Source organism: Malus domestica, chromosome 04, assembly GCF_042453785.1.
Source record: "Malus domestica chromosome 04, GDT2T_hap1".
In the NCBI taxonomy this organism is placed as follows: Eukaryota; Viridiplantae; Streptophyta; class Magnoliopsida; order Rosales; family Rosaceae; genus Malus; species Malus domestica.
In genome coordinates, this window is record NC_091664.1 from 16,817,834 (window position 1) to 16,841,568 (window position 23,735).

Here is a 23,735-nt window from a genome sequence, read left to right on the forward strand (position 1 = left end):
AAATGAGTGGCGAACGAGCACTTTGGTGCCTATCTACAAGAATAAGGGCGACGTACAAAATTGCATGAACTATAGGGGTATTAAGTTAATGAGTCATACAATGAAGCTTTGGGAGAGAGTCATTGAGCATAGATTGAGGCAAGAGACACGGGTTTCGGACAACCAATTCGGGTTCATGCCAGGGCGCTCAACCATGGAGGCAATCTATCTCTTACGAAGATTGATGGAAAGATATAGAGATGGGAAAAAGGATTTACACATGGTCTTTATAGATTTGGAAAAAGCGTATGATAGGGTCCCAAGAGACATTCTTTGGAGGATCTTAGAGAAGAAAGGAGTACGAGTAGCATATATCCAAGCTATAAAGGATATGTATGAAGGAGCAAAGACTGCCGTAAGAACTCATGAAGGACAAACCGAAAGCTTTCCCATAACTGTAGGATTACATCAAGGCTCATCCTTAAGTCCTTACCTTTTTGCGTTGGTAATGGATGAGTTAACAGGACATATTCAAGATGATATTCCTTGGTGTATGCTTTTCGCAGACGATATAGTGTTGATAGATGAAACTCAGGAAGGGGTAAATGCAAAGCTTAACCTTTGGAGAGAAGTGTTGGAATCTAAAGGTCTTCGCCTAAGCCGATCAAAGACAGAATATATGGAGTGCAAGTTCAGTGCAGATGGAGGCCAAAACGAGTTAGGGGTGAGGATCGGAGATCAAGAAATACCAAAGAGCGACCGTTTTCGTTACCTAGGATCTATCTTGCAAAAGAACGGAGAATTAGATGGAGATCTCAACCATAGAATACAAGCTGGATGGATGAAGTGGAAGAGTGCATCTGGCGTGTTGTGTGACCGCCGTATGCCACTGAAGCTCAAGGGAAAATTTTATAGGACGGCAATAAGGCCGGCGATGCTGTATGGCACAGAATGTTGGGCGGTGAAGCATCAACACGTACACAAAATGGGTGTAGCGGAGATGAGGATGCTTCGTTGGATGTGTGGGCACACGAGAAAGGATAAGATTAGGAATGAGGATATCCGGGGTAAAGTAGGAGTAGCCGAAATTGAAGGAAAGATGAGAGAAAATCGGTTACGGTGGTTTGGACATGTGCAAAGAAGGCCTACTGACGCTCCGATTAGAAGATGCGACTATGGGACAGAGGTTCAGGGCCGAAGGGGTAGAGGAAGACCTAGGAAAACTTTGGAAGAGACTCTAAGAAAAGACTTAGAGTACTTGGATCTAACGAAGGACATGACACAGGACCGAGCACAATGGCGTTCTAAGATTCATATAGCCGATCCCACTCAGTGACTTGGATTTTTCAAGTCTCCAACCGAGAAGTTTTCCTCACTCGAAAAATTAAGGGAACACTACCCCAACCTACATGCTCCACTTAGAAAGCTTCAACATACAAGCTTCAACAAAAGAAAATTCAAAGAACTTAGCGAAGAAGGCTTTGGTGTATTTAACACAATACGTTGAAATGAAGGAAAACTTATTTATTGATATCCCCGATAAGCTACAAATATGTACATATACATGAGTCAAAATAAACAAACAAGATGGAGCCTTCACAAAGGTTGCTTAGGAGAAGTCTCAGCAGTCGGTAGAGCCCCAGAAAGAGAAGGCATCGGAGGGGGATCATTCGGAGCCTCAGTACTGGACAGAACCCTAGAAGGAGGAGGCATCAGAGGTTGATCATTTGAAGCTTCATTACGCGGTACAGCCCCAGAAGACGAAGGCAATAAATGCCTTTGGAACAAACCCACAAATCTCTGATGATCAAATAAAACCTGACCATCAGTTTCCTTCATCTGGTCAAGCTTCCTCTTCATGTTTGTAGCATAGTCATGTGCGAGCCGGTGCAACTGTTTATTCTCATGCTTGAGCCCTCTAATCTCCTGTTTGAGACTCATCACTTCGGCCGCCAATGATTCAACTTGGCGGGTTCGAGCAAATAGGCGTTGGGCCATATTAGACACAGAACCTGCACACTGAACACTGAGAGCCAGTGAATCCTTAACAGCTAACTCATCAGACCGTTTGGAAAGTAGTCTGTTATCTTTGGGAGTGAGAAGGTTCCTGGCCACCACCGCAGCGGTCATATCATTCTTCATCACGGAATCCCCAACGGTAAGAGGACCAGTAGGGGAGACGAAGGATGGGCGCCATATGTTGTCTGGAGAAGGCGGGGCTGCCTCTTCAACAAGGTTCAAGTCAAAACGACGGTCGGAGGGGCCAGCCATTTTTCAAAGGTATTGAAGAGAGAAGAGGTCGGACAAATCAAGATCTTAGAAGTGCAAGAATGGAGCTTCTACTGGTGGAGATTCAAGTGTGCTTTGGAACTTAATGCTAGCCCCTATAAAAAGCTGCACTCGACGGAGCTTCAGACATCGAAGAGGCGCCTGCTCAGAAATCGAAGAGGCGTTTGCTTTCTCAAAAGCTGGGCTGCTTAGAGACCACGAGGGTTGATCTCATAAATCGAAGAGGTGTTTGCTTTCTCAAAAGTTGGGCTGCTCAAAGACCACGAAAGTCGATCTCAGAAATCGAAGAGGCGCTCGCTTCCTCAAAAGCTGGGCTCCTCAGAGACCACGAGGGCCGATCTCAGAAATCGAAGAGGCACCTACTTTTCCAGCCTTGTCAGCACCTGTCACACGCACACTCAGCTTTGCGGAAATTATGGGTATTCTGTCGAAGACTTCTGGGGAAGTAGAAAACACATGAATCTTACTGTCCAATCACCCACTTCCCACACGCAGCAATAGCTCATGGGTACCACAGATAACTTTGCCAAAGTTCTCTGCCAAAGTTGAGCACGTGAAGCTTGCAGCTCCCACTACATCGCTCTGACCAAGAAGGGTAAAAGAATAGCAAAGAAACAGCACTAACAAAGTTTAGACCCATAAGGGTAAAGGAACAGTACCACTGTTGGATAATTGGAAAGTCCCTGTGTGTCAACCTCTGTGCCTCGTGGCAAGGTAGACTAGCAAACATGCCCAACCTTTACTCACATTCGAGAAAACACTCCCAATAAGATTGCTTGCTCCAAAATCGAAGAGGCACCGTCCTCCGAATCTCGAGAGCCAGACTCCCAACATGACTACTTTCTCAAAAATCGAAGAGAGGGTAAAGGAACAGTACCATTGCTGGATAATTGGAAAGTCCCTGTGTGTCAACCTCTGTGCTTCGTGGCAAGGTAGACTAGCAAACATGCCCAACCTTTACTCACATTCGAGAAAACACTCCCAACAAGATTGCTTGCTCTAAAATCGAAGAGGCACCGCCCTCCGAATCTCGAGAGCCAGACTCCCAACATGATTACTTTCTCAAAAATCGAAGAGACACTGCTCCCCGAATCTCGAGAGCCAGACCCCCAACATAATTGCTTTCTCAAAAATCGAAGAGGCGCTCGCTTTCTCAAAAGCTGGGCTGCTCAGAGACCACGAGGGCCGATCTCAGAAATCAAAGAGGCACCTTCTTTTCTAGCTTTGTCAGCACCTGTCACACGCACACTCAGCTTTGCGGAAATTATGGGCATTCTGTCGAAGACTTCTGGTGAAGTAGAAAGCACATGAATCTTACTGTTCAATCACCCACTTCCCACACGCAACAATAGCTCATGGGTACCACAGATAACTTTGTCAAAGTCTCTGCCAAAGTTGAGCACGTGAAGCTTGCAGCTCCCACTACATCGCTCTGACCAAGAAAGGTAAAAGAATAGCAAAGAAACAGCACTCACAAAGTTTAGACACATAAATTTTGAAGGTCTAGCTACCATATTATTACCCACAAGGGTAAAGGAACAGTACCACTGCTGGATAATTGGAAAGTCCCTGTGTGTCAACCTCCGTGCTTCGTGGCAAGGTAGACTAGCAAACATGCCCAACCTTTACTCACATCCGAGAAAACACTCCCAACAAGATTGCTTACTCCAAAATCGAAGAGGCACCGCCTTCCGAATCTCGAGAGCCAGACTCCCAACATGATTACTTTCTCAAAAATCGAAGAGACTGCTCCCCGAATCTCGAGAGCCAGACCCCCACCATGATTGCTTTCTCAAAAATCGAAGAAGCATCGTTCTCCGAATCTCGAGAGCCAGATACCACATACCACTTTTTCAAAGTGCTCTGACAGAGTTAAAACATGTGAAGCTGGCAGCTCCCACTACCGTGCTATGACCAAGCAGGGTAAAGGAATAGCATTACTACTTGTTGTTAGGGAGACTCCTATATATGTCGACCTCCATCCCCAACGGACAGGCAGACCTGCAAAAATGCTCAACCCTTCCTCATATCTGAGAGGGCACTCCCAACGAAGCCTTTCGAAATATTCAGCTTTCTTTCCCCCCGATAATACCTCTGCAAACAAGCTATACTAGAGCAAGAATATCTCATATCATCAGGGTTAAAAGCAAGAGTATCCCATATCATGCTTTTTCCCTGTCTTTTCCTTTGGCCTTGTTTTTACCTGCAAGACAAGGAGAAAGAGAGCAATCAGTCAGCACTTGAAATCAAGCTCCCAGCCAGGAACTGACAGCCTGGAACCCCTTACCTGATTACTTACCTGGCATTGCTCTCGAGTACTCATCTTCAACATCTTATGTTGCCAGGGAAGATACCGCATCTGCTTGAGGAACAGATAGGGCAAGTGCGAAGGATACAAGGAAGCATGTGGAGACAAGCGTAACAGCACACGTGCCGATCCATCCATTACTCTGTCAAAAGCAAAAGTATCCCATATCAGCAGGGTCGAACGTACTCTAGATTTGATGGACTTGTTTTGACCCTCAAATTCTTCAGTCGGCCTTATACTCTGGAGGAAACCAGAAAACCCTCCAGCTCAGTTCAAGAATAAGCCTGTGGAAAGTTACTTCTTCAAAAGCAAAAGTATCCCATATCATCTCTTCTCATTTTTCTTCTCTTTATCCTTCATGCTGCTGCAAGATGGGGAGAAGGTGAACAATCAGCCGGAGCTCTGATTGCTTACCTTGTCTGTCACCTCTTTCAGCAAATCCCCTAGCTCGGCGACTTGGGGGACTCCTACTACATGGTTTGTATCGCGCTTGACCAAGCCTGAAACTACAAGTAAGCTTCAAGTGAAATTGATACATTACCTTGTGCATCTTCACCAGTTAAAGATACCACCCCTGGATGGAGGAAGAGTACTTCCAGAGAAGCTGCCACATCTACCTATGAGACAGATAAGGCAAGTCGATACCACACTCCGATACTTAGAAGTTTCGTGATTACGAGATCATTCTCCCACAATATTTCCTAATGTCATTTGTACTCTAATGTCATTTGTACTAAATCATTCACTTGTACTCACTAAAGGAGAGCTTGAACCTATGTACTTGTGTAAACCCTTCACAATTAATGAGAACTCTTCTATTCCGTGGACGTAGCCAATCTGGGTGAACCACGTACATCTTGTGTTTGCTTTCCTATCTCTATCCATTTATATACTTATCCACACTAATGACCGGAGCAATTTAGCGAAGATCACAAAAAGCGACCGTTTTCGCTACCTAGGATCTATCTTACAAGAGAACGGAGAATTAGATGGAGATCTCAACCATAGAATACGAGCTGGATGGATGAAGTGTAAGAGTGCATCCAGCATGTTGTGTGACCGTCGTAGGCCACTGAAGCTCAAGGGAAAATTTTATAAGACGGCAATAAGGCCAGCGATGTTGTATGGCACAGAATGTCGGGCGGTGAAACATCAACACGTACACAAAATGGGTGTAGCAGAGATGAGGATGCTTCGTGGAATGTGTGGGCACACGAGAAAGGATAAGATTGAGAATGAGGATATCCGAGGTAAAGTAGGAGTAGCCGAAATTGAAGGAAAGATGAGAGAAAATCGGTTCCGGTGATTTGGACATGTGCAAAGAAGGCCGACTGACGCTCCGGTTCGAAGATGTGACTACGGGACAGAGGTTCAGGGCCGAAGGGGTAGAGGAAGACCTAGGAAAACTTTGGAAGAGACTCTAAGAAAAGGCTTAGAGTACTTGGATCTAACGGAGGACATGACACAAAACCGAGCGCAATGGCGTTCTAGGATTCATATAGCCGACCCCACTTAGTGGGAAAAGGCTTTGTTGTTGTTGTTGTTGTTGTTGAAGAGATTGTTCAGTGACACACCCTGATCCGGAGGATCCAGGTGTGCTGGCCGTCACGTGGGCGTGACGTAACCATAAGCACGACACGGAAGCGTAATAACAACATATAACAACAGAAATTCAACCCAAACTCAACATAACCACATACGGACATAACCGGACGAGTTTACAAGTAAACACATAAGTTCAGAGCATAGGTTATCTGCAGTCTAGTAGGACTAAAATAAGAATACATCACCCTCAGGTGAGTCCTACATGTCCCAAATCTGTCAGAAAGCCGGAAAGGACCTCGTGAGCCAACCACCGCTAAACTAGAACCTGGAGGGGCGCAAAACAAAATGAGTGGGTCAGTAAAACAAATTAGTTTTCCAAAACATTTCATTAAAACAGTTATATCCCCTCGCCGTAAAAACCTGTATACTTTCCCAGAAATATATAACCATATAAAATCTCAACATTTAAATCTCAAATCTTTAACATTTTCAAGAAAACATGCCATGACATAAATAAAAATATAAATCAGGTGAATAAGGAATTAATCGGAGACCCTGCAGTTGGTCCTATACGATTAATTCAATAGCTCAAATCCCACTAAGCCGGAGTCACCACAGTGACCTATACGGCCCTACTCTGCACATCACTCGGAACTACGTAAGGTAGTCTATACGATGAAAGGTGTAAAAATACGCTCTAGTGCTTCTCTCATCATATCATCAGCGCGCATAACTAAGATCACCCACTAGTCGGAATCACGCCTAGTGATCTATACGACTAGCATGTCGGAACCCTCACATGGTCTGTACGACATCCACCTACTTGGATCCAAGGCGAGCGTGCGGTGTGGTGAATAATATAAGCACTAACACCTAGGGTGCAGGTTATGAGCTCAAATTATATTGATATCAATCCATTCAATTAAATGAATAATGAACTCACCTGACTTACCTGTGCCTCCACAGCACCATGCAACATGTATGCATCATATCTCAATCATATAATTCATAAACCAATTCATGATTTTCAAATAATTCTATGCATGGCATATTCAAGACATATTTTCATATAGAACATTTTTCTGGGAAAAACAGTAGTATATAGGTAATACGAAAACAAAACTGCCCACTCACTGATAAGTCGACGGGTCGTAACCCCCGTGGCGTCCCTGGATGCGGTCGTCCTCGGGATACGTCTCACCTATATGCGAAACAACTATAAAAACATTAATTTTAAGCATATCACCAATAATTCGAAATAACTTCTCATACGATGCTCAATTTTGGTATATGAATATACCACATCGACCTACTCGACGTCACGAGCGTCGAGAAATTTTTAGAAAAATTTTTGGAAGCCCCACGCGCCCCCACGCGCCACACGTGGCACGGGTCCACGCGCTGGCCACGCGCAGCACGTGCAGCGCACGTGTCGTCTTCTTCACAGGGCCTCGCCGGACTGGTTCTCCGGTGGCCGGACTCCGGCCGAACTCCGGCCGATTTTCAAACTCACTATTCTCCTTCGTTTTTCACCCATTTTCTTCGTATTTTATACCAAATTGAAGCCCTAAGAGTGTACTATCACGTTGGACTAGTTTTAGGGCCTAAAAACTACGAAATCTCACCTTGCAAAGACCAAGGGTTCGGCCAAACTTGAAACCTACGATCCCGACGTCCAAAACTCTCCAACGAACGTCTCCGAGCTTCCTTAGGACCTCCTAAAGCTCACCACAAGCTTGAAATCTCCTGAAACACAACATTTTACGTTCGCATGAACAGTACCTCAAAAATGGAGGTTCGGGATCTACGTGAAATCGAAGGTTTCACTTCCTAAAACTAGCACCAATGAACTCAGGACGTCAAAACGATGAAGATACATACCTTATTTGCCCCGATCCGTCAAGTTTTGAAGGGTTTTGGTGGTGGTCCGTACGATATGGGTGTGTTTGGGTGTGAGGTCGGGAGAGAGAGAGAGAGACTGAGAGGGTGATCGAGAGGGAGGAGAGAAAGGGACTGATCTTGTGTGGTCAAACCAATCCACACCATCCAAAATCTCTCTTAAGTCCCTAACCACAAAAATATAAAATCAACTTCCAAAATATTTCTAACTTAAACAACTTCTTAAAAGTTTAGGGACCAAACATTTTCAAAACGTAATACACCCATACCTTGATACCTGACAAGGGCATTTTTGTCCTTTCACATTCCCGCCAAAAGTACCTCCGGGACGGGCTGTGACAATCTCCCCTCCTTATAGAATTTCGTCCCCGAAATTCCCATAACCAAATCATAATTCAATACTCGTAGAATAATCTTGGGTACATCTCTCTCATCCGGTCTTCCGTCTCCCAAGTAGCTTCCTCCACAGAATGATTTCTCCACAACACCTTCACCAAACTCACCGTCTTGTTCCTTAGAACCTTGTCCTTCCAATCCAATATTGTGATTGGTTCCTCATCATAAGTCAAATCCGGATTAATCTCTAACGGTTGATGAGGGATCACATGAGATGGATCAGAAATATAATGCCGAAGCATAGAGACATGGAACACATTATGGACCTTAGATAACTCCGGAGGCAGTTCCAACCGGTAGGCAACTTCACCAACTCTTTCAGTGATCACATAAGGTCCAATATATCTCGGACTTAGCTTCCCTCTTTTCCCAAATCGTACCACACCTCTCCAAGGCGACAATTTCAAGAATACCCAATCACCCACATCATACACTCGATCAGTAGTATGCCGATCCGCTAAACTCTTATGTCGATCCTGGGCTGCTTTCAGGTTTGACTTAATTACCTGAACATTTTGAGTCGTCTCATCCACGATCTCAGGGCCTTCTAATACCCGTTCACCAACCTCAGACCAACACAATGGCGTTCGACACGCCCTACCATAAAGTGCCTCGAATGGGGACATACCAATGCTCGAGTGAAAACTGTTATTATAAGCAAACTCCATTAAGTCTAGACGATCATGCCAAGAATCACCAAATTGTAATACCGAAGATCTCAACATATCTTCCAACGTCTGAATGGTCCTCTCTGATTGCCCATCAGTTTGAGGATGATAAGCTGTGCTATACAGTAATTGAGTACCCAGAGCTTCCTGAAAAGCCACCCAAAATTTAGAAGTAAACCTCGGGTCTCGATCGGAGATAATATTTACTGGGACTCCATGATACTTGACAATCTTCGAAATAAACAACTTAGCCAATTTATTCAGAGGGTATTTCTCCCTCACTGGAATGAAATGCGCAGACTTGGTGAGTCGATCCACAATCACCCAAATACCATCAAATCCATTTCGCGTACGAGGAAGTTTATACACGAAATCCATGGTTATATTTTCCCATTTCCACTGGGGAACGGGAAGTGGTTGCATTCGCCCAAAGGGCTTCTTCCTTTCTGCTTTCACTTGCTGGCAAATAATACACCTGCTCACATATTCTGCAATTTCTCTTTTCATACCCGGCCAATAATAAAATGGTCGAATGGTATGATACATTTTTGTTCCTCCCGGATGCATCGCATAAGCTGAACAATGTGCTTCGTCCAGAATTTCCTTCTTCAATTCCCCATTATTCGGAACATACATTCTGTTTTCTTGCATGAGCATACCATCTGATTCCCGAATTCTGAGGTCTTTCTTTTTCCCTTCACTTCTTAACTGAACCAACTCCTGAATTTCTTCATCCACCATTTGAGCTGCAAGTATACGGTCCACCAAAACTGGCCTGACTTGAAAGCTAGCAAGAAAGGCTCCACTAGGGTCTTCAATCTCCAACCTTACTCCCGTTGCCCTCAGTTCAGCAAGAAGAGGAACACGGCAAGCATATAGGGCATTAAGTCTACCTTGTGGTTTCCTACTCAGTGCATCCGCTACTACATTAGCACGACCTGGATGGTATTCAATAGAACAATCATAATCACTTAGCAATTCCATCCACCTTCGCTGACGAAGATTAAGATCATGCTGGGTGAATAAGTACTGAAGACTCTTATGATCAGTGAAGATCTTACACTTCTCACCATACAAATAATGTCTCCAAATTTTCAAAGCAAAAACAATTGCTGCCAATTCAAGATCGTGAGTAGGATAATTCCTTTCATGATTTTTCAACTGCCTAGAAGCATAGGCAATCACCTTATTATGCTGCATCAAAACACATCCCAAACCATTTAATGAAGCATCACTATATATCTCAAAATTACCGCTATCGTCGGGAAGTACCAACACCGGTGCATGAGTGAGGCAATACTTCAATTGCTGAAAACTCCTCTCACAATTCTCATCCCACTCAAATTTAACATCCTTCCTGGTCAACTTTGTCAACGGTAAAGCAATCATAGAGAAATCCTGAACGAACCGTCGATAATAACCTGCTAAGCCAAGAAAGCTTCGTACCTCCGTGACGGTTCGAGGTTGCTCCCAATTCTCCACTGCTGCAATCTTTTGAGAGTCAACTTGAATACCTTGAGCTGATACAACATGCCCCAAAAAATGCCACTTCAGTCAACCAAAACTGACATTTACTGAACTTGGCATACAACTGATGCTCCCTTAATTTCCTTAACACCAAATTAAGGTGTCGGATATGATCTGCTTGGGACTTAGAGTATACCAAAAGATCGTCAATAAAAACAATAACGAATTTATCAAGATATTTCTGGAATACCTCATTCATTAATCTCATAAAAGCTGCAGGTGCATTAGTCAACCCAAACGGCATAACCGAAAATTCATAATGTCCGTACCGAGTTCGGAAAGCCGTCTTAGGTACATCGTCTTCTTTAATCTTCAATTGATAATACCCGGATCTCAAATCAATCTTAGAAAATACACACGCACCTTTCAGCTGATCAAACAAATCATCAATGCGGGGCAATGGATAACGGTTTTTAATCGTTACCCGGTTCAATTGTCTATAATCAATACACAATCGAAGAGTTCCATCCTTCTTCTTCACAAATAATACTGGGGCACCCCAAGGTGAAGAACTAGGTTGAATAAAACCTTTATCAAGTAATTCTTGCAACTGGATTTTTAATTCCCTTAACTCAGCAGGAGCCATTCTATAAGGAGTCAGAGATATAGGGTCCGTACCTGGAAGCAAATCAATAGAGAATTCCACCTCTCTGTCTGGCGGCAATCCCGGCAAATCATCAGGGAAAACATCCGGATAATGTCTGACCACACCAACTTCTTCTATACTAGTAGGAGCAACATCATTTAATACCACATGTGCCAAATATCCCTGACAACCCTTCGATAATAATTTCCTCGCCCTTATGGCAGAAATAACTCCATGTCTCACCCCACTTCTCTCGCCCACAAAAATAACCTCGGGTAATCCAGGACGATAAAAAGTAACTGATTTACCATAACAATCAATATGGGCACGATTATGGTGTAACCAATCGGCCCCTAAAATCACATCAAAATCCACAATATCTAACGGAATAAGATCAGCGGACATAATCACGCCCTCAACCATCACTGGACACCCCAGATACACACTATCCACAATACATTTATCTCCTCTAGGCATGGCAAACTCTAAATCAAATCCTAGAGGTGAAGGGTGAGGTTGGGTTATTTGAGCAAACGTATGAGAAATCACAGAGTGCGTAGCACCACAATCAATCAAAACCTTAGCAAAATGACCAAGAACATTTAACGTACCCATTATCAAGTCTGGATGGTTCTGAGCCTCCTGCAGGGACATATGATTAACTCGCCCCTGAGCTTGCTGACGTCCACCTCGGCCTCTATTGCCCTGATTACCTCGTCCCTGAGGATTACGTCCCTGGCCTGGCTGACTAGGCTGCCTGGATGATCCTGCACCACCAGTAGCAATTTCCCCCTGACGGGGCTGACCTCCCTGATGCCACTGCGATCCACCAGTTGGCATAGAGGAATAAGAAGAATAACCTCCAAAATCCTGAGAATACCCTGTCTGAGGATAAGGCTCCTGAGAATACTGATAAGGTCCGGAAGCATACGGAGCCGCATCCCCCTGATAGTGGTAAGCACCACCACGATTCGGCTGGCCATAACCACCCGGTCCAAAACTCTGCTGAACTGGTGCTGGAGGTGGCATATTAGTCTGCTGCGGTCTCTGCTGACCCTGGGGGCACTGAGAAGCCCGATGTCCCATCTGCCCACACGTAAAACAAGCACCAGAACCTCTCCTACACTCACCATGGTGACGGGAGTTACAACGGCGGCACCATGGAGCGCCAGATCCACCAGCATCCCTCTGACCCTGAAATCTGGGTCCACCAGAAAATCTTCCACCACCTCTCCTCGGGCCAGTAAAACTATATCCCCCACTAGAAGAACTCGAACTCGCTCCACTCTTCTTAAAACACTGAGTCTGTCGAGGTCCAGGAATAGAAATACCCTTACCTTTGTCATTCTTCTTTTGACCCTCATTCTTGTCCTCATCATCCTCACTGTCAGGAAGATTATCAGAGTCCTCCATCCTAACCAGAATCTCGAAATACTCATGATAATCAGCGCAGGGGAGTGCATTGGCAAAGGTACGCCACTTCTTCTTAGATCCCAACTTGAAACGTCGAAGCATCTCTCCCTGATTACCAGCTGTATCAGTGTCATAACGAGACAAATCAGTAAACTTTCTATAATATTCATGTGCCGACATATTTCTCTGTTTCAACCTGGTGAATTCCTGCTTCTTACGGTCAATATACTCAGGAGGAACGAATCTCTTCATAAAATGCTCCTTGAATACTTTCCAGTCGGCTGCCGTCTCAGGTGACATGTACCTAGCCTGATTTATCCACCATGCTGCTGGTTCACGACCCAAAAACCAAGTGGTGGTCTCCACCCACCTATTAGCAGGGAGATTCCCCTGACTCTGCATCACCTGGAAAGTTTTCTCAATATGATCAAGCCATTTCTCTGCCCCCTCATGACTTTCATTACCCATAAACCGATCTAACTTCAAGTTGTACATGGTCTCCAGAGGTGTCCTCGGAGGAGGGGGAGGACGAATCACATTCTGTAAAGCCTGGGCCATCGCTTCCCCTAACTGAGTAATATCCGGGAAATTAGGTTCAGAAGTACGGCGGGACTCTCTACGCTCTCTACGAGGCGGCATGATTCTGACAGAAAACATCAAAAGATCGTTAAGACATTAACAAATTTACAGGACTGCAACCTAAGCTCTGATACCAAACTGACACACCCTGATCCGGAGGATCCAGGTGTGCTGGCCGTCACGTGGGCGTGACGTAACCATAAGCACGACACGGAAGCGTAATAACAACATATAACAACAGAAATTCAACCCAAACTCAACATAACCACATACGGACATAACCGGACGAGTTTACAAGTAAACACATAAGTTCAGAGCATAGGTTATCTGCAGTCTAGTAGGACTAAAATAAGAATACATCACCCTCAGGTGAGTCCTACATGTCCCAAATCTGTCAGAAAGCCGGAAAGGACCTCGTGAGCCAACCACCGCTAAACTAGAACCTGGAGGGGCGCAAAACAAAATGAGTGGGTCAGTAAAACAAATTAGTTTTCCAAAACATTTCATTAAAACAGTTATATCCCCTCGCCGTAAAAACCTGTATACTTTCCCAGAAATATATAACCATATAAAATCTCAACATTTAAATCTCAAATCTTTAACATTTTCAAGAAAACATGCCATGACATAAATAAAAATATAAATCAGGTGAATAAGGAATTAATCGGAGACCCTGCAGTTGGTCCTATACGATTAATTCAATAGCTCAAATCCCACTAAGCCGGAGTCACCACAGTGACCTATACGGCCCTACTCTGCACATCACTCGGAACTACGTAAGGTAGTCTATACGATGAAAGGTGTAAAAATACGCTCTAGTGCTTCTCTCATCATATCATCAGCGCGCATAACTAAGATCACCCACTAGTCGGAATCACGCCTAGTGATCTATACGACTAGCATGTCGGAACCCTCACATGGTCTGTACGACATCCACCTACTTGGATCCAAGGCGAGCGTGCGGTGTGGTGAATAATATAAGCACTAACACCTAGGGTGCAGGTTATGAGCTCAAATTATATTGATATCAATCCATTCAATTAAATGAATAATGAACTCACCTGACTTACCTGTGCCTCCACAGCACCATGCAACATGTATGCATCATATCTCAATCATATAATTCATAAACCAATTCATGATTTTCAAATAATTCTATGCATGGCATATTCAAGACATATTTTCATATAGAACATTTTTCTGGGAAAAACAGTAGTATATAGGTAATACGAAAACAAAACTGCCCACTCACTGATAAGTCGACGGGTCGTAACCCCCGTGGCGTCCCTGGATGCGGTCGTCCTCGGGATACGTCTCACCTATATGCGAAACAACTATAAAAACATTAATTTTAAGCATATCACCAATAATTCGAAATAACTTCTCATACGATGCTCAATTTTGGTATATGAATATACCACATCGACCTACTCGACGTCACGAGCGTCGAGAAATTTTTAGAAAAATTTTTGGAAGCCCCACGCGCCCCCACGCGCCACACGTGGCACGGGTCCACGCGCTGGCCACGCGCAGCACGTGCAGCGCACGTGTCGTCTTCTTCACAGGGCCTCGCCGGACTGGTTCTCCGGTGGCCGGACTCCGGCCGAACTCCGGCCGATTTTCAAACTCACTATTCTCCTTCGTTTTTCACCCATTTTCTTCGTATTTTATACCAAATTGAAGCCCTAAGAGTGTACTATCACGTTGGACTAGTTTTAGGGCCTAAAAACTACGAAATCTCACCTTGCAAAGACCAAGGGTTCGGCCAAACTTGAAACCTACGATCCCGACGTCCAAAACTCTCCAACGAACGTCTCCGAGCTTCCTTAGGACCTCCTAAAGCTCACCACAAGCTTGAAATCTCCTGAAACACAACATTTTACGTTCGCATGAACAGTACCTCAAAAATGGAGGTTCGGGATCTACGTGAAATCGAAGGTTTCACTTCCTAAAACTAGCACCAATGAACTCAGGACGTCAAAACGATGAAGATACATACCTTATTTGCCCCGATCCGTCAAGTTTTGAAGGGTTTTGGTGGTGGTCCGTACGATATGGGTGTGTTTGGGTGTGAGGTCGGGAGAGAGAGAGAGAGACTGAGAGGGTGATCGAGAGGGAGGAGAGAAAGGGACTGATCTTGTGTGGTCAAACCAATCCACACCATCCAAAATCTCTCTTAAGTCCCTAACCACAAAAATATAAAATCAACTTCCAAAATATTTCTAACTTAAACAACTTCTTAAAAGTTTAGGGACCAAACATTTTCAAAACGTAATACACCCATACCTTGATACCTGACAAGGGCATTTTTGTCCTTTCACATTCCCGCCAAAAGTACCTCCGGGACGGGCTGTGACAATCTCCCCTCCTTATAGAATTTCGTCCCCGAAATTCCCATAACCAAATCATAATTCAATACTCGTAGAATAATCTTGGGTACATCTCTCTCATCCGGTCTTCCGTCTCCCAAGTAGCTTCCTCCACAGAATGATTTCTCCACAACACCTTCACCAAACTCACCGTCTTGTTCCTTAGAACCTTGTCCTTCCAATCCAATATTGTGATTGGTTCCTCATCATAAGTCAAATCCGGATTAATCTCTAACGGTTGATGAGGGATCACATGAGATGGATCAGAAATATAATGCCGAAGCATAGAGACATGGAACACATTATGGACCTTAGATAACTCCGGAGGCAGTTCCAACCGGTAGGCAACTTCACCAACTCTTTCAGTGATCACATAAGGTCCAATATATCTCGGACTTAGCTTCCCTCTTTTCCCAAATCGTACCACACCTCTCCAAGGCGACAATTTCAAGAATACCCAATCACCCACATCATACACTCGATCAGTAGTATGCCGATCCGCTAAACTCTTATGTCGATCCTGGGCTGCTTTCAGGTTTGACTTAATTACCTGAACATTTTGAGTCGTCTCATCCACGATCTCAGGGCCTTCTAATACCCGTTCACCAACCTCAGACCAACACAATGGCGTTCGACACGCCCTACCATAAAGTGCCTCGAATGGGGACATACCAATGCTCGAGTGAAAACTGTTATTATAAGCAAACTCCATTAAGTCTAGACGATCATGCCAAGAATCACCAAATTGTAATACCGAAGATCTCAACATATCTTCCAACGTCTGAATGGTCCTCTCTGATTGCCCATCAGTTTGAGGATGATAAGCTGTGCTATACAGTAATTGAGTACCCAGAGCTTCCTGAAAAGCCACCCAAAATTTAGAAGTAAACCTCGGGTCTCGATCGGAGATAATATTTACTGGGACTCCATGATACTTGACAATCTTCGAAATAAACAACTTAGCCAATTTATTCAGAGGGTATTTCTCCCTCACTGGAATGAAATGCGCAGACTTGGTGAGTCGATCCACAATCACCCAAATACCATCAAATCCATTTCGCGTACGAGGAAGTTTATACACGAAATCCATGGTTATATTTTCCCATTTCCACTGGGGAACGGGAAGTGGTTGCATTCGCCCAAAGGGCTTCTTCCTTTCTGCTTTCACTTGCTGGCAAATAATACACCTGCTCACATATTCTGCAATTTCTCTTTTCATACCCGGCCAATAATAAAATGGTCGAATGGTATGATACATTTTTGTTCCTCCCGGATGCATCGCATAAGCTGAACAATGTGCTTCGTCCAGAATTTCCTTCTTCAATTCCCCATTATTCGGAACATACATTCTGTTTTCTTGCATGAGCATACCATCTGATTCCCGAATTCTGAGGTCTTTCTTTTTCCCTTCACTTCTTAACTGAACCAACTCCTGAATTTCTTCATCCACCATTTGAGCTGCAAGTATACGGTCCACCAAAACTGGCCTGACTTGAAAGCTAGCAAGAAAGGCTCCACTAGGGTCTTCAATCTCCAACCTTACTCCCGTTGCCCTCAGTTCAGCAAGAAGAGGAACACGGCAAGCATATAGGGCATTAAGTCTACCTTGTGGTTTCCTACTCAGTGCATCCGCTACTACATTAGCACGACCTGGATGGTATTCAATAGAACAATCATAATCACTTAGCAATTCCATCCACCTTCGCTGACGAAGATTAAGATCATGCTGGGTGAATAAGTACTGAAGACTCTTATGATCAGTGAAGATCTTACACTTCTCACCATACAAATAATGTCTCCAAATTTTCAAAGCAAAAACAATTGCTGCCAATTCAAGATCGTGAGTAGGATAATTCCTTTCATGATTTTTCAACTGCCTAGAAGCATAGGCAATCACCTTATTATGCTGCATCAAAACACATCCCAAACCATTTAATGAAGCATCACTATATATCTCAAAATTACCGCTATCGTCGGGAAGTACCAACACCGGTGCATGAGTGAGGCAATACTTCAATTGCTGAAAACTCCTCTCACAATTCTCATCCCACTCAAATTTAACATCCTTCCTGGTCAACTTTGTCAACGGTAAAGCAATCATAGAGAAATCCTGAACGAACCGTCGATAATAACCTGCTAAGCCAAGAAAGCTTCGTACCTCCGTGACGGTTCGAGGTTGCTCCCAATTCTCCACTGCTGCAATCTTTTGAGAGTCAACTTGAATACCTTGAGCTGATACAACATGCCCCAAAAAATGCCACTTCAGTCAACCAAAACTGACATTTACTGAACTTGGCATACAACTGATGCTCCCTTAATTTCCTTAACACCAAATTAAGGTGTCGGATATGATCTGCTTGGGACTTAGAGTATACCAAAAGATCGTCAATAAAAACAATAACGAATTTATCAAGATATTTCTGGAATACCTCATTCATTAATCTCATAAAAGCTGCAGGTGCATTAGTCAACCCAAACGGCATAACCGAAAATTCATAATGTCCGTACCGAGTTCGGAAAGCCGTCTTAGGTACATCGTCTTCTTTAATCTTCAATTGATAATACCCGGATCTCAAATCAATCTTAGAAAATACACACGCACCTTTCAGCTGATCAAACAAATCATCAATGCGGGGCAATGGATAACGGTTTTTAATCGTTACCCGGTTCAATTGTCTATAATCAATACACAATCGAAGAGTTCCATCCTTCTTCTTCACAAATAATACTGGGGCACCCCAAGGTGAAGAACTAGGTTGAATAAAACCTTTATCAAGTAATTCTTGCAACTGGATTTTTAATTCCCTTAACTCAGCAGGAGCCATTCTATAAGGAGTCAGAGATATAGGGTCCGTACCTGGAAGCAAATCAATAGAGAATTCCACCTCTCTGTCTGGCGGCAATCCCGGCAAATCATCAGGGAAAACATCCGGATAATGTCTGACCACACCAACTTCTTCTATACTAGTAGGAGCAACATCATTTAATACCACATGTGCCAAATATCCCTGACAACCCTTCGATAATAATTTCCTCGCCCTTATGGCAGAAATAACTCCATGTCTCACCCCACTTCTCTCGCCCACAAAAATAACCTCGGGTAATCCAGGACGATAAAAAGTAACTGATTTACCATAACAATCAATATGGGCACGATTATGGTGTAACCAATCGGCCCCTAAAATCACATCAAAATCCACAATATCTAACGGAATAAGATCAGCGGACATAATCACGCCCTCAACCATCACTGGACACCCCAGATACACACTATCCACAATACATTTATCTCCTCTAGGCATGGCAAACTCTAAATCAAATCCTAGAGGTGAAGGGTGAGGTTGGGTTATTTGAGCAAACGTATGAGAAATCACAGAGTGCGTAGCACCACAATCAATCAAAACCTTAGCAAAATGACCAAGAACATTTAACGTACCCATTATCAAGTCTGGATGGTTCTGAGCCTCCTGCAGGGACATATGATTAACTCGCCCCTGAGCTTGCTGACGTCCACCTCGGCCTCTATTGCCCTGATTACCTCGTCCCTGAGGATTACGTCCCTGGCCTGGCTGACTAGGCTGCCTGGATGATCCTGCACCACCAGTAGCAATTTCCCCCTGACGGGGCTGACCTCCCTGATGCCACTGCGATCCACCAGTTGGCATAGAGGAATAAGAAGAATAACCTCCAAAATCCTGAGAATACCCTGTCTGAGGATAAGGCTCCTGAGAATACTGATAAGGTCCGGAAGCATACGGAGCCGCATCCCCCTGATAGTGGTAAGCACCACCACGATTCGGCTGGCCATAACCACCCGGTCCAAAACTCTGCTGAACTGGTGCTGGAGGTGGCATATTAGTCTGCTGCGGTCTCTGCTGACCCTGGGGGCACTGAGAAGCCCGATGTCCCATCTGCCCACACGTAAAACAAGCACCAGAACCTCTCCTACACTCACCATGGTGACGGGAGTTACAACGGCGGCACCATGGAGCGCCAGATCCACCAGCATCCCTCTGACCCTGAAATCTGGGTCCACCAGAAAATCTTCCACCACCTCTCCTCGGGCCAGTAAAACTATATCCCCCACTAGAAGAACTCGAACTCGCTCCACTCTTCTTAAAACACTGAGTCTGTCGAGGTCCAGGAATAGAAATACCCTTACCTTTGTCATTCTTCTTTTGACCCTCATTCTTGTCCTCATCATCCTCACTGTCAGGAAGATTATCAGAGTCCTCCATCCTAACCAGAATCTCGAAATACTCATGATAATCAGCGCAGGGGAGTGCATTGGCAAAGGTACGCCACTTCTTCTTAGATCCCAACTTGAAACGTCGAAGCATCTCTCCCTGATTACCAGCTGTATCAGTGTCATAACGAGACAAATCAGTAAACTTTCTATAATATTCATGTGCCGACATATTTCTCTGTTTCAACCTGGTGAATTCCTGCTTCTTACGGTCAATATACTCAGGAGGAACGAATCTCTTCATAAAATGCTCCTTGAATACTTTCCAGTCGGCTGCCGTCTCAGGTGACATGTACCTAGCCTGATTTATCCACCATGCTGCTGGTTCACGACCCAAAAACCAAGTGGTGGTCTCCACCCACCTATTAGCAGGGAGATTCCCCTGACTCTGCATCACCTGGAAAGTTTTCTCAATATGATCAAGCCATTTCTCTGCCCCCTCATGACTTTCATTACCCATAAACCGATCTAACTTCAAGTTGTACATGGTCTCCAGAGGTGTCCTCGGAGGAGGGGGAGGACGAATCACATTCTGTAAAGCCTGGGCCATCGCTTCCCCTAACTGAGTAATATCCGGGAAATTAGGTTCAGAAGTACGGCGGGACTCTCTACGCTCTCTACGAGGCGGCATGATTCTGACAGAAAACATCAAAAGATCGTTAAGACATTAACAAATTTACAGGACTGCAACCTAAGCTCTGATACCAAACTGACACACCCTGATCCGGAGGATCCAGGTGTGCTGGCCGTCACGTGGGCGTGACGTAACCATAAGCACGACACGGAAGCGTAATAACAACATATAACAACAGAAATTCAACCCAAACTCAACATAACCACATACGGACATAACCGGACGAGTTTACAAGTAAACACATAAGTTCAGAGCATAGGTTATCTGCAGTCTAGTAGGACTAAAATAAGAATACATCACCCTCAGGTGAGTCCTACATGTCCCAAATCTGTCAGAAAGCCGGAAAGGACCTCGTGAGCCAACCACCGCTAAACTAGAACCTGGAGGGGCGCAAAACAAAATGAGTGGGTCAGTAAAACAAATTAGTTTTCCAAAACATTTCATTAAAACAGTTATATCCCCTCGCCGTAAAAACCTGTATACTTTCCCAGAAATATATAACCATATAAAATCTCAACATTTAAATCTCAAATCTTTAACATTTTCAAGAAAACATGCCATGACATAAATAAAAATATAAATCAGGTGAATAAGGAATTAATCGGAGACCCTGCAGTTGGTCCTATACGATTAATTCAATAGCTCAAATCCCACTAAGCCGGAGTCACCACAGTGACCTATACGGCCCTACTCTGCACATCACTCGGAACTACGTAAGGTAGTCTATACGATGAAAGGTGTAAAAATACGCTCTAGTGCTTCTCTCATCATATCATCAGCGCGCATAACTAAGATCACCCACTAGTCGGAATCACGCCTAGTGATCTATACGACTAGCATGTCGGAACCCTCACATGGTCTGTACGACATCCACCTACTTGGATCCAAGGCGAGCGTGCGGTGTGGTGAATAATATAAGCACTAACACCTAGGGTGCAGGTTATGAGCTCAAATTATATTGATATCAATCCATTCAATTAAATGAATAATGAACTCACCTGACTTACCTGTGCCTCCACAGCACCATGCAACATGTATGCATCATATCTCAATCATATAATTCATAAACCAATTCATGATTTTCAAATAATTCTATGCATGGCATATTCAAGACATATTTTCATATAGAACATTTTTCTGGGAAAAACAGTAGTATATAGGTAATACGAAAACAAAACTGCCCACTCACTGATAAGTCGACGGGTCGTAACCCCCGTGGCGTCCCTGGATGCGGTCGTCCTCGGGATACGTCTCACCTATATGCGAAACAACTATAAAAACATTAATTTTAAGCATATCACCAATAATTCGAAATAACTTCTCATACGATGCTCAATTTTGGTATATGAATATACCACATCGACCTACTTGACGTCACGAGCGTCGAGAAATTTTTAGAAAAATTTTTGGAAGCCCCACGCGCCCCCACGCGCCACACGTGGCACGGGTCCACGCGCTGGCCACGCGCAGCACGTGCAGCGCACGTGTCGTCTTCTTCACAGGGCCTCGCCGGACTGGTTCTCTGGTGGCCGGACTCCGGCCGAACTCCGGCCGATTTTCAAACTCACTATTCTCCTTCGTTTTTCACCCATTTTCTTCGTATTTTATACCAAATTGAAGCCCTAAGAGTGTACTATCACGTTGGACTAGTTTTAGGGCCTAAAAACTACGAAATCTCACCTTGCAAAAACCAAGGGTTCGGCCAAACTTGAAACCTACGATCCCGACGTCCAAAACTCTCTAACGAACGTCTCCGAGCTTCCTTAAGACCTCCTAAAGCTCACCACAAGCTTGAAATCTCCTGAAACACAACATTTTACGTTCGCATGAACAGTACCTCAAAAATGGAGGTTCGGGATCTACGTGAAATCGAAGGTTTCACTTCCTAAAACTAGCACCAATGAACTCAGGACGTCAAAACGATGAAGATACATACCTTATTTGCCCCGATCCGTCAAGTTTTGAAGGGTTTTGGTGGTGGTCCGTACGATATGGGTGTGTTTGGGTGTGAGGTCGGGAGAGAGAGAGAGAGACTGAGAGGGTGATCGAGAGGGAGGAGAGAAAGGGACTGATCTTGTGTGGTCAAACCAATCCACACCATCCAAAATCTCTCTTAAGTCCCTAACCACAAAAATATAAAATCAACTTCCAAAATATTTCTAACTTAAACAACTTCTTAAAAGTTTAGGGACCAAACATTTTCAAAACGTAATACACCCATACCTTGATACCTGACAAGGGCATTTTTGTCCTTTCACATTCCCGCCAAAAGTACCTCCGGGACGGGCTGTGACATTCAGTGTATCCAGGACACAGGTTGGTTACACTGGTACACCACATGTCGTAATACAGGTGGAGGAAAACTTGAAAAAAAAAACTTATATCCATTTATATTATGACAAGTGCACCGCACAAAGGCTTTCGGAAGAGGACTACTTTCTATTATCCTATCAAGTCTTAACGAACTTGATACGGTAAATGCATGTATTTAATACATTCACCATCTAATGATCAAATATGATGAATATAATATTTTCTTTTTGGTTGCATACTTGATCATTCGATGGTAAATAAATTAAGTAAATATATGCATGTTGGAAATGTGCCCTAAAGCCAATCATATGATGATACTTTACGGACATTTCACATGTTAAACTAATCTAGTTTAAATTATAAAGGGCAAAGATTATTGTTTGAGCCGTCTCATATAAATGTTATATGTTTAAACGATAAGTCCAAGGAATATGTGATTGGGAGAATGCAATCTAAAGAAGTTAGATTCATGAGACCATTCTTTCGAAGACACACCCTAAACGTTCCTGATCATAGGATTGCCAATTGGGCATTGACAGTTCGTTAAGATCAGTACGTGCTGTGTCTTCTCTCAGGGAGAGTGACTAGTCTCGAGTCATTGGTGTGTGTGACATCAAGACAAGTACGTAGGTGCTCAATAGAGAATGAGTTCACTGAACACGATCAACGAAGAGTTCTCATATTCATGTCACATGAGAACTCATGGTTGGGATAATGCAAAGTAGTCCTTTGACCTGAGACATCACGTTTGTCTTGGGGTTAAGTCCTTGATCTTTGATTATGTCAAAGTCACCCCATCTGCGGGTGTCCACGGCATCGTTGGGGTTAAGCCACTTAGCTATGGAGGCAAGTAAATGCGCAACAAGGGATCTCTAACCTTCAAACCCTTTGGGGGAGAATACTCTATGATATGATTTAGAATCTTTGGCCAGAGTATGAATGAGATTTAGGAAAGTCGTTCCAAATCACATTCAAGGCAATCAT

At 44.0% G+C, this 23,735-nt stretch overlaps 2 protein-coding genes and 1 long non-coding RNA gene across 6 annotated transcripts; all 3 read right to left on the reverse strand.

Annotated features, from left to right (window-relative positions):
- Positions 1-6,243: 6,243 nt before the first annotated feature.
- On the reverse strand, positions 6,244-12,067 carry LOC139195283 (uncharacterized). 2 transcript variants are annotated; one of them, XM_070820530.1, is made up of 3 exons: positions 11,809-12,067; positions 7,256-7,322; positions 6,244-6,446 (listed from the first exon to the last, which is right to left on the reverse strand). In XM_070820530.1, the coding sequence occupies exons 1-3, from the start codon at positions 12,035-12,037 to the stop codon at positions 6,440-6,442; spliced, it is 303 nt and encodes a 100-aa protein (XP_070676631.1). In that variant the 5' UTR covers positions 12,038-12,067; the 3' UTR covers positions 6,244-6,439. The 2 variants fall into 2 exon arrangements, with proteins under 2 accessions (XP_070676631.1, XP_070676630.1); XM_070820529.1 differs by having other exon boundaries at positions 7,256-7,337.
- Positions 12,068-12,540: 473 nt separating this feature from the next.
- LOC139195285 (uncharacterized) lies at positions 12,541-19,252 on the reverse strand. 3 transcript variants are annotated; one of them, XR_011580057.1, is made up of 4 exons: positions 18,995-19,252; positions 14,442-14,523; positions 13,570-13,632; positions 12,541-13,253 (listed from the first exon to the last, which is right to left on the reverse strand). XR_011580057.1 is itself a non-coding variant. In XM_070820532.1 (3 exons), exons 1-3 carry the CDS (start codon positions 19,221-19,223, stop codon positions 13,626-13,628), a joined length of 303 nt encoding a protein of 100 aa, XP_070676633.1. In that variant the 5' UTR covers positions 19,224-19,252; the 3' UTR covers positions 13,430-13,625. The 3 variants fall into 3 exon arrangements, 2 of the variants coding, with proteins under 2 accessions (XP_070676633.1, XP_070676632.1); XM_070820532.1 differs by lacking the exon at positions 12,541-13,253 and having other exon boundaries at positions 13,430-13,632; positions 14,442-14,508; XM_070820531.1 differs by lacking the exon at positions 12,541-13,253 and having other exon boundaries at positions 13,430-13,632.
- Positions 19,253-20,615: 1,363 nt separating this feature from the next.
- On the reverse strand, positions 20,616-21,731 carry LOC139195157 (uncharacterized). The gene is made up of 2 exons (XR_011579789.1): positions 21,628-21,731; positions 20,616-20,818 (listed from the first exon to the last, which is right to left on the reverse strand). It is a non-coding gene; the product is annotated as an uncharacterized lncRNA (long non-coding RNA).
- Positions 21,732-23,735: the final 2,004 nt, after the last annotated feature.